The sequence below is a fragment of the Fukomys damarensis genome, unplaced genomic scaffold, assembly GCF_012274545.1.
Source record: "Fukomys damarensis isolate Sample0158 unplaced genomic scaffold, DMR_v1.0_HiC HiC_scaffold_37, whole genome shotgun sequence".
NCBI classification, from domain to species: Eukaryota; Metazoa; Chordata; class Mammalia; order Rodentia; family Bathyergidae; genus Fukomys; species Fukomys damarensis.
This window is the reverse complement of record NW_022900949.1, coordinates 3,020,262-3,029,991: the sequence shown is the minus strand read 5'-3', so window position 1 is coordinate 3,029,991 and position 9,730 is coordinate 3,020,262. Positions and strand designations below refer to the sequence as shown.

Below are 9,730 nucleotides of genomic sequence, written 5' to 3'. Positions count from 1 at the left end.
AGCTGCTGCTTTGCTCTACCCCGGCGCGCGCGGTCCCTCGCTCGGGGCGGGGGCGCACCGAGGACGTTGAGCACAAGTCCGCCCGTAGATACCCCTGGGCCCGCTCGCACTTAGAGTTGCCCACCCTTCTGCCCCGGGACTTCCCGCGTCATATCCACGCTCGATGTGTGATTCGCCCCATCTCGAGGACATTCACACCTGCCACCCCCTGACCCCCCTCAGTTGCTCCCGGAACAGGTCAAGAGCCACGTTGTTTCCCCTTGGTTTGTATCTGTGTGAATCACAAAACGTGAGTGCAGGGACAAGAGCACACGTGCGAGTGTGCGATCTGAACACACAGCATGACGTCGCTGGGCTCACAGGTACAGGGGGTGACGGGGCAGACAGGGCGACCCCGTACGTACAGGGAGACTTTGCCGAGGTGTGCGGTGTACGCACGTGTTCGTACCACGTGACAGTGCCGTGTGCTTGTGCCCCTGTGCTGACGGGCAGGTATCGCGTGGCACCCACACACACAGTGACACACTTGTGGGGTCCTTACACAGCCCCCCACGGGAAATGCCTGTGCTCTCATGTCATGACACACGTGTGTCACGAGTAGGGACACAGATTCACAGGTAGCGACGTAGACGTGCACGCAACACACATTCACACCCGTAACACCTTCCGTGGGACACAGGGACATTCTCACTCTCACCCTCTTTCCTGTGCACACACACACACACACACACACACACGCACAACTCCACAAACCTCATTCACTCTGGTGCATTATTTTCTATTCACAGAATTAGGGGCAGGTTCACAGTTGGCCGGGGAACCTCTTTTCCATCTCACTCGCACCTGCAAATCTCATCCTCTGAGCTGTGACTCCGGTGTGCTCTTATTTAGATGGGGGCTCTGAGTGGGGGGAAAGGAAAAACAAAGTCAGGCGGCCCAGCCCCTGGGAAAGACCTCAGGGCCAGGCCTGCATCCCACCCTCCCGGCTTCCCTGGGCCCTGGCTTACGTGTATTTGTCTTCCTTTCCAGCACCTCAAGGATTTTCTGTATGTTTGTACGGATTTGTGTTATTTCTGATGGGACAGAAGGGTACAGGGGAAGCTGGGGTGCAGCCTCAAACAAAGCCCCACTTCCACTGGGAGCCCTCTCCACACAGCTTCCAGCCTGGGGTTCACCACAATCCTGTATTGGGAGACTCGGCATCAGCCGTTACCCCTTAGGAACCTCAAGCTTTGGGAAGGCCGCACCCTGGCCATCTCCTCCCCTGGTGCTGGGCATTAGGACAGATTTGCAGGATGGAGGGCGGGCCTGCCAAGGGCACCTCCTGTCACCATCTCCAGTCTCTCCTTCCCGGCTTCAACCCGGCTCCGGACTGTGCCGATGCTCTTGGTGGCCTCCCGGATGTCCTTCTGGACCTTGCTCCAGCCTATCCTTTGCTCTTCCTGGCACTCCAACACGGAACTCGAGACTGAGGGCGTGGGGTGACCGTGTCTGGGGACCCACCCTCCTCCTGAGCCCTCCCACCACCCTCAGGGTCTCCCACCGAATCGGCACTCACTGTTGGAAAGCTCCCTTTTCAAGCCCCGCATCTCCCTGGACATCTCCAAGTCTGTTTGGGAGGCGGCAGAGCTGAGGGACGAGCTGGCTGGAGGGGGGTGGGTCTGGGGGAGACTCCGGGTTCCCCAGGTCCCCCCGAGCTCCCTGGGGAACACTCACTCTTCACCAGGACCAGGGCGGAGAGGATGATGCAGAACGTGAAGAGCAGGCTGAGGAGCAGGGACAGGCTCATGATGGACCTCTGCAGCCAGGCGGGCACCTGGGCACTTTCCGAGGGAGGCCTGGGCCGGGTCGGGGCTGGGACGGAGAGGCCGCATGACCCGCAGCCCCGCACCCCCGCCAGACCCTCAGCACTTCTCCGACACCAGGACCATCGCTGACGTCACACAGCACATACACGGAGGCGGGGACCCCAGGACCATCAACAACTCGGCCACCACCGTTCCCCTTGACGGTCACCATCACAGACATTTTACCGCAGGGCGTCAGTGCCCAATGCTGGTTGCCAACCGTGAGCTGTGGTCGCCTTGTCCTTCCCCATCAGCCCTCTTGTCCTGTACAGTCTCCCCAACACTGTCACCGTGTCGCCCATAGTGCGGCCGGCAGCGTTTGAGACACCCCACGCCGTCTCCACCACAGTCCTCCAAGCCACCGTGCCCTGCCACCTCCCTGCAGTGCCCTTCCCAAGGCGGGGGCCAGGGCAGGTGGGGCCATGCACCTTGTTTCCCAAGTCCTGGCTTTCGGCCCTTGGGCTGGGCCGGGTCTCTGAAGGCCAGGGCGATGTTTTCATAGTTGGGGTCACAGGCATCTGTGTGATTTGGAGAGAAGGGCTGCAGAGAGCTGCCCAGATGCACCCAACCCTGACACCCAACACAGGGCATTTCTGGGTGTGCAAGGTAAAGAGGGAAGAACTAAACTCTGTTCCATGTGTGCCGGGGACACACGCACTCCTGGAGGGGAGGTGCCCTCCCGTACACACCTCCATCCCCTCGCCCCTGTCCGCCAAGCCCCACTTCCGGACCCCTCCCTGCCCACCCCCAGGTTCCTGACCTCTCCTGTCACCTGTGTCCCCCCGCTGCTCCCGCTTGTCTCTGAAGTCTGCCACTCCCTGCATCCTGACCTCTGCTGTGGATCTCGAAGGCCAGCCAGCCCCTGTCCACACCCCCACCCACCGGAAGTGTGCTGCAGATGGCGAAATCTGGGACTGGGGAGGAAGTAAGGCTTGGCCCTCTCTTTTCAGGGGTCCGTGAGTCTGCCACCCTGCAACGTTCTCACCAAGCTCAAGAGTGTCTAGGAGGGGCTGTGTCTCAGGGATGGCAAAGACAAGAAGCCACTTGACTTAGAGACAGAACAGAAATTTTACAGGAAGTTCGTGTGTGTGTGTGTGTGTGTGTGTTGGGGGGCACAGAGACTGCCTGGATAAACTCCTCTGCCTGCCTCCTTTCTGTTTCTGTCCCACTAAATAAGCTGATAGCCCCAGAGTCAGTGCAGAGGCCCTGGGTTCGATTCCCAGTCTCACACACGTACACAGTCCCCTAAAGACACAAAACAATGACTCCTGCAACCCTGCACCCACATGCGGGACTGACCCCCATCCTTGTCCTCTGCAGTGGTGGGACCCTGGAAGGCAGAGTTTTCCACTTCGTGGAGACCCTAGAGAAAGAGAAACACTCTCTTCTTTTCTATTCTTTCTTTTATTTTTTAATCCCAGCCTTCAAGAGGCTGAGGCAGGGCTGGGGATTTAGCTCAGTGGTTCCGCTACCTGCTTTTCGAGCGCAAGGGCCTGAGTAGGATCTCTGGTAACAAAGGTGGGTGGGGAGCTGAGGCAGGGAAGATGGCCGCAAATGCAAGGCCAACCTGGGTTTAAGGCCAGCCTGAATGCCCTATGAAGACCCTGTCTCAAAAGAAAAGAACGTTTGATGAAGCTGGGTGTGGGAAAATGCATCTGCAGTCCCAGCTACTCAGGAGGCTGAGGCAGGAAGATCACTTAAGCCCAGGAGTCCAGAATCAGCTACTTGAGCAACACAGCGAGACCCGCCCCCCAGTCTCAAACAATAAAACAAAAATAATTTAGAAGTAGTTAATAAGGTAGGTTAGAGTTTATCTTCTTTTTTTTTTTCTTGTCTCCCCTTGTTTGCTTTTTCACCCAGTCTTAGATATCAAGTGTATATTTGCCCTAAGGCACACCTCACTTCGGACTGGCCAGGTTTCAAGTGTTAAAAGGCTGCTATTGGACACGGCAGCTTAAGAGATTCATAGTTTTCTCTCTGCAAGAAAATGAGAAGTGTAGGACTTTCTGGTCCCGTGCAGGAAGTGAGTTCCGCCAAGGTTTGGCTTAAAATACATGGTTAAATCCAACGTAACTTTGGAATGCGCGCTGCAATCTAGTGAGGATAATGTTCTGTTTCCAAAATACTGCCAAGTCCTGTCTCCCCAGGAAAAATCAATGACATAGAGATTGGATGCCGGCTCCACTACCAGGTCTTAGAAAGAGGTCGGTCGTTCGATTACAACGGCGCGAAGAGACTGACCAATTGGAAGTGGGCTCTGCTCTGATGGACAGAGGCGGGGGCGGGGCTTCCGCACTGCGTAGTCTTACTTGGACCGGTCTGGGAGCCTGCTCCAGGGCTCTGGGTTTTTTGGGGGTTGTTTTGGTTTCTTTGAGACAGCGTCTCGCTATGTAGTAACCAGGTTGGCCTCGAACTCGCAGCAATCCTCCTGCCTCAGCCTCGTGAGTAGGAGGATTACAGACCTGTGCCAGCACACCCAGCTTGGACTTAGAGGAACAAGTAGCTGCTAAACTGGAGCCCTACAAGCAGGCGTGTCACTCAGGAAATATGCACAGGGTTCGCCCGGCCAGCACTTGCTTTTCGTGGGCTAATAGTCTGGATTTTCTTTTAAAAAGAAAACCTGTAATCCCAGCACTCAGGAGGCTGAGGCAGAAGGATTTCACGTTCAAAACAAGCCTGGGGCTGGGAATGGTGTCACCCGCCTGTAATCCCTGCTGTCAGAAGGCTGAGGCAGGAGGAACGCTGGAAGTTCAAGGCCGGCAGGAGTTGCACAGCAAGACCCTATCACCCCCTCCCCCCCAAAAAAAGCCTGGGCTACCTGGTAGCAAATTTGGAGCCAGCCTGAGCAACACAGTGAGACCCTGGGTTGGGGTTGGGGGGGTAATTTTAAAGAAAAGAAAGAATAAAGAAAAAAAATGTCGGACAGGCATGGTGTCAAATGCTCATAATCCCAGCATTTGAGAGGCTGAGGCAGGAGGCTCGCCATGAATTCAAGGCCAGGATGGGCTACATAGGAGGCCCTGACTCAACCCACCTCCCAAGAGGGGCAAAAACAACCCACAGTGCCATGGTAACTGTTGTGTGCTCTGTGTGTGGCTGTGTACACATGCAGTGTGTGCCCCTGCCCCTGCCCCTGCATGACATATCTAAGTGTACATGTGGCTATTTCTTCACATGTACTGAGTGCCCACTGTGTACCACGCCCTGTTCTAAGCATGCAAGCCGCCAAGAAGCCCTGTCTTCTGGGCCGGCTTTATTTTTCGCTTCTGTTTGTGTTGCTTTGCTGTACTGGGATTGAACCCAGGACCTCACATTAAGCTGTACCCCTGCCGGTGTACAGACGTGAAGTTGGGGCTCCTCACCCCTGGGAGACGTTCTGGGCAGGCAGGTGCAGATACTGGGGGCTCAGGGCTTGGGGCTGAGGATGATTTGGGGCCCACCCCGGCCCTCGGGTTACTGCACGCATCTGCTACCAGGCTGCCCTGGATCCTGGTGAAGCCAGTGGAAGAGCCAGGAAGTTCCTGGGGGCCTGGGACCCACCGTGGCCATCATGGCCTCCAAGCTGAGAGTCCAGGAGCCTCAGCTAGGGGTAACACTGGAGGATGCTGAGGTCCGGGTTGTGGAGGAAGAGTCGGGACACCCAGGGGAGGAGGGAGAGTGGACAGAAGACCCCCCCACTTCTGGAAGGACCCAGAGAGGCCCCATCAGTCCCCGCGCTCCGCGAGCTGAAGAAACCACGCAAAGCCTCATCTGCTCGGCCATGATCTTTGTCTCCTGGTTTATTTCCAGCCCCGCTTCCTTAGCCCCCCTAAACCGCACCATGGCGCCTCCAGGCTCAGGCGGCCATCTGCACGCGGCAGCAGCACACTGCGGTCCAGTCCATGCCCACGCACTGGCAGTGACACGTGGTCTGGGCGCGCACGTCCCACGAGCCACAGCCCCAGCCGCACGAGCAGCTGGTGACTGCGAAACCTGTGGGAAGACGGGACGGGGAGGCAGGCTGGGGCCCAGGAGCTGGATGTGGGCGCCCGGCTGGGGCCCTGGACACACCACGGGCAAAGGAAAGGGGACCCCTGAGCTGGGGGAAGGGAGCATCTGTGCATGGAGGAGATTCGTACTCACCTTCGGGACAGGTGGCCAGGTCCCCCCTGGAGGTGACGCTTGTGCAGTCCAGGGACAGGTTCTTTACAGCCTCTAAAACTGCAGGTCAGGAACAGGACCACCTGTGAGACCAAGCTGCCCCTTCACCCTCGGTGTCCCGGGGGTCCCTGGTGGCTTGGACTTAGGCAGAGAATCAAGTTTCCCTGGAGCCAGGTGCATGGTGCGCACCCATAATCCCAGCTCTCTGGGAGGCTGAGGCAGGAGGATTGCAACTTGGAGCCCAGCCTGGGCTACTTAGCGCCTTACTGAGACCCTGTTTCAAAATAAGGCTTCCCCTGGGGAAGATCTGGTGAGGAGCCAGCACCCCGCAGTACCGCTCTGCCTTGACTTGGGTGTTTTTGAGGAAGGCGAGGTTTGGGCCTAGGGGTGGGGTGGGATGGGTGGAAGTTGGGTTGACTTTGGACCTTGGCTCAGGGTAGGGCTTGGTGAGGTCCGGAGAGGTGGAGGCGTGGTTAGCGGCGGGGCTGGGGTGGGGTCAGGCTGGTGACCAGGGCCAGAGAGCCCCTGGGACCATGCTGGGTCCTCACCTAGGGAGCTGGTTTGCTCTTTGATCTTCCGATCAATGGCTTCATCCAGAGCACATGGTGATGTGCTGGACACCAGTAGCCCTGGGGCGAGGAGGAGGAAGAGGAGGGAGGCAGCCTCCATCGTGCGGGTGCTGCAGGAGGGAGCAGGAGATCCACCTCTGGGTTAGTCCCTGACCACGTGGGCACCTGGTTCCTGTGGGGACAAAGACAGAGGCCCAGCTCCGTCCCTGGCCCCTGGGCTGGGGACTCTGGGCGGACAGGGAAGGCTGTCACTCACTCACTCAGGGCTCAGCAAAACAGTCGACTGTGGGGAGCAAATCCCTGGGCCCCAGCTCTCCCAGGGGCCTCTGAGTCGCAGCTTCCGGGAATAAGCGCCCGGCTCGCCCTGGCCACATCCAGGGCCAAGAGGAGCCCGGGAGCCGCCGCGTGGGGGCTGCCGCCTCCCCACTGGTTGCTGCAATATCCCCTTCAGAGGCCCCTGTCAGCAGCGAGCGGATGTCCTACCAGCCCCTCTGAGGGACTCCCCGCAAGAGAAACTGGCAGGCTGCCGGCTGGACCAGGCCTGGCCAGTGTCTGGGGGGTCTCCGACTACGCAGGAGAGGAAGGCAAACCGGGGGTCTCGCAAGCAGCTTGGGCTGCGGCTGGAATTTTAGTTTTTGACTTACCACCGAAGTCTCGCGTGCCTCCAGATGGCCTCAGACACAGACCTAACCCTTCAAGAGTCCTGGAAGCAACGTGACCACATCGTTTCCTGTGTGGGGTTCATTGAGAAATCCTGGTCTGTCTGAGGACACTGCAATCGGCCTGTATATTTTTACTTTTATTTTTTTAACTAATAAATTTTATTCCATTTTACCCCATGCCCCCTTCAAGCCCCCTCCCTGCCCTACGTACAAAATCTCTGTCTCCAATTTTTTCCCTATGTTCACTTTTTTCTTGTCCCTTCCTTCCTTTCCCCTCCCCTGTCCCTTGTTTCCCTTCTCCTCTGAACACGGTCTTCCCATTTCCCGGCGCCTGTTCCACATCTCAGTCCTTATTTCCACATTCAGTTTCTCCCACCGGAGAAGCGGCGTGGCCTTTAAACACGTGCCTGATTTATTTCACTTAGGAGTGTGGTTTAAAGGTCCATCCACTTAGCTATAAATGTCTGAGGCTCATCCTTCTTTACGGCAGAGTAGTACTCCGTTGTGCTTGTTAAAGCCACGTCTTCTTTATCTACACATCAGTTGATGGGCAATTGGGCTGTTTCCAAGATTTAGCTATTGCAAACTGTGCTGCTATAAACATGGGTGCGCATACTTCTCTGTGATATGATTCTTTTAGTTCTCTTGGAAAGATACCCAGCAGAGGGATGGCTGGGTCAAACGGAACCTCTTGTCCCAGCTCTTTGAAGTATCTCCATATTGATTTCCAGTCCAAGCTCTTTGAGGTATCTCCATATTGATTTCCACAGTGGTTGCACCAGTCTGCACTCCCACCAACAATGGAGAAGGGTTCCTTTCTCCCCGCAACCCCACCAGCATTGGTTAGTGGTTGATTTCATGATAGCAGCCATTCTTCCAGGGGCGAGGTAGAATCTCAGTGTTGTTTTCATCTGCATCTCTCAAATGACCAGTGATACTGAACATTTTTTCATATGTCTATTTGCCATTTCTTATTCTGGTTTGTTTTTGTTTTTGTTTGTACCAGGGATCGAACTTGGGTCCTTGTGCTTGTGAAGCAGGTGGCAGAACCACTGAGCTAAATCCCCAGCTCTAATTCTTTATCTGAGAAGTGTCTGTTCATTTCAGATGCCTGTTTTTGCACTGGGTCTTTGAACTGGGGGGACCTGATTTATTTGAGTTCTTTGTATGTTCGAGATAATAGCCCTTTACCTGATGAATAGCTGGTAAATAAAACTTTTCCCACTCTGTGGGTTCTCTCTTCACTCTGTTGGCTTCTCTTGCTGTGCAAAAGCTTTCTCATAAGTTGAGGTCCCACTTGTTGATTCTTTGTAGTATTTCCTGTGTGTTCTGTGTTTGCTTCATGAAGTCTTTGCCTCCTCCTGTGTCCTCAAGCGTTCTACCCATTGTCTCTTCCATCAGATTTAGTGTGTCTGTTTTAGCGTTTAGATCTTTGATCCATTTTGACTTTAGGTTAGTGCGTGGTGAAAGATACGGGTCTAGTTTGAATCTTCAGCACACGCAAAGCCAGTTTTTCCAGCACCATTTATGAAAGAGGCTGTCTCTCTTCCAGTGAAGGTGTTTGGCTCCTTTGTCAAAGATGAGGTGGCTGAGTGTGTCTGGCGTTGTTTCTGCATCCTCGGGTCTGTTCTTTTGCTGGTACCATGCTGTTTGTATCACAGCAGACTGGAGAGCACTGATTTTGAAGGACTAAAAACTAACTAGTAAGACAGGAGGATAGGGAGCCTGGTTGGGAAAAAGGAATTCCACAGGTGCCCCTCTTGTTGGCCATTGCAGGAGATTTGGGGCTCACGTTCTTCCCCCTCCCCGAGTCCCAGCTCATCCCTTCACCCTGAAGACCCTCAGGCACAGCCTAGAGTCACAGTATCTTCGAGAAGAAAAAAATGTTTTAGGGGTCTGGGTGGGTGGCCCAGTCATAGAGCACTTACCCAGAGTGCACCAGCCCGTATTGCATCCTTTGTACCGCCCCCCACCCAAAAAGTTTTAATTTTTAGATTATTTTTGAGAACTCTGATTTTCAGAGCCTTTAGCCTGAGAACTTTTCAAGTAAAAGTTTTTGGAGGATGCAGACGAAATGAACAGCTCTGAGCAGGGTACTGTGTGGAACCCTCTAGAGTCCCACAGGGATCCAGTTTGAAAACCCTTGAGGTGGCAGAAAGACAGAGCCACATAGCCCTTATCACTCTTTCGTATCTTTTTTTTTTCCTGGTACTGAACTCAGGACCTTGCGCTTGTGAGGCAGGTGCGGTGCCACTGAGCTACATCCCCAGCCCCCTTATTTCTCCTTTGAAAATTAAACTCCTTCAATTTGCCCAGTTTCTACCTGTTAAAAAATGAGTGCTACTAGCTGGGCGTGGTGTCTCATGCCTGTAATCCCAGCACTGGGGAGGCTGAGGCAGGAGGATTGCTGCAAATTCGAGACCAGCCTGGGCTACATAGTGAGTTCCAGGTCAGTCTCAACTACATAGTGAGACCCTGTCTCAAAAAAAAAAAAAAAAAAAAAAAAGAGCGC

General features: G+C 55.0%; 2 protein-coding genes across 11 annotated transcripts; both read right to left on the bottom strand.

Moving 5' to 3' along the window:
* Positions 1-6: 6 nt before the first annotated feature.
* Positions 7-3,139, bottom strand: Mcemp1 (mast cell expressed membrane protein 1). 4 transcript variants are annotated; one of them, XM_010605609.2, is made up of 7 exons: positions 2,620-3,139; positions 2,276-2,365; positions 1,717-1,854; positions 1,559-1,609; positions 1,322-1,468; positions 1,008-1,073; positions 7-900 (listed from the first exon to the last, which is right to left on the bottom strand). In XM_010605609.2, exons 1-7 carry the CDS (start codon positions 2,669-2,671, stop codon positions 884-886), a joined length of 561 nt encoding a protein of 186 aa, XP_010603911.2. In that variant the 5' UTR covers positions 2,672-3,139; the 3' UTR covers positions 7-883. The 4 variants fall into 4 exon arrangements, with proteins under 4 accessions (XP_010603911.2, XP_010603910.2, XP_010603909.2 ...); XM_010605608.2 differs by having other exon boundaries at positions 2,608-3,138; XM_010605607.2 differs by lacking the exon at positions 2,620-3,139 and having other exon boundaries at positions 2,276-2,599.
* Positions 3,140-5,604: 2,465 nt separating this feature from the next.
* Positions 5,605-7,296, bottom strand: Retn (resistin). 7 transcript variants are annotated; one of them, XM_010605601.2, is made up of 4 exons: positions 7,201-7,296; positions 6,536-6,728; positions 5,970-6,047; positions 5,605-5,819 (listed from the first exon to the last, which is right to left on the bottom strand). In XM_010605601.2, exons 2-4 carry the CDS (start codon positions 6,654-6,656, stop codon positions 5,683-5,685), a joined length of 336 nt encoding a protein of 111 aa, XP_010603903.1. In that variant the 5' UTR covers positions 6,657-6,728; positions 7,201-7,296; the 3' UTR covers positions 5,605-5,682. The 7 variants fall into 7 exon arrangements, with proteins under 7 accessions (XP_010603903.1, XP_010603906.1, XP_010603904.1 ...); XM_010605604.2 differs by having other exon boundaries at positions 6,536-6,666; positions 7,201-7,284; XM_010605602.2 differs by having other exon boundaries at positions 6,536-6,783; positions 7,201-7,282.
* Positions 7,297-9,730: the final 2,434 nt, after the last annotated feature.

What these genes read in the sequence shown, in the direction of transcription:
- Mcemp1 (XM_010605607.2), bottom strand. Translation starts at nt 2,438, where the DNA reads ATGCCCTGTGTTGGGTGTCAGGGTTGGGTGCATCTGGGCAGCTCTCTG. An exon ending in GAAAAGGGAGCTTTCCAACA is followed by an intron (nt 1,469 to 1,558) that starts GTGAGTGCCGAT and finishes CCACGCCCTCAG; the next exon opens with TCTCGAGTTCCGTGTTGGAG. An exon ending in ACTGGAGATGGTGACAGGAG is followed by an intron (nt 1,074 to 1,321) that starts GTGCCCTTGGCA and finishes CTGTCCCATCAG; the next exon opens with AAATAACACAAATCCGTACA.
- Retn (XM_010605601.2), bottom strand. Translation starts at nt 6,656, where the DNA reads ATGGAGGCTGCCTCCCTCCTCTTCCTCCTCCTCGCCCCAGGGCTACTG. An exon ending in AGAGCAAACCAGCTCCCTAG is followed by an intron (nt 6,048 to 6,535) that starts GTGAGGACCCAG and finishes CCTGACCTGCAG; the next exon opens with TTTTAGAGGCTGTAAAGAAC. An exon ending in CCTGGCCACCTGTCCCGAAG is followed by an intron (nt 5,820 to 5,969) that starts GTGAGTACGAAT and finishes GTCTTCCCACAG; the next exon opens with GTTTCGCAGTCACCAGCTGC.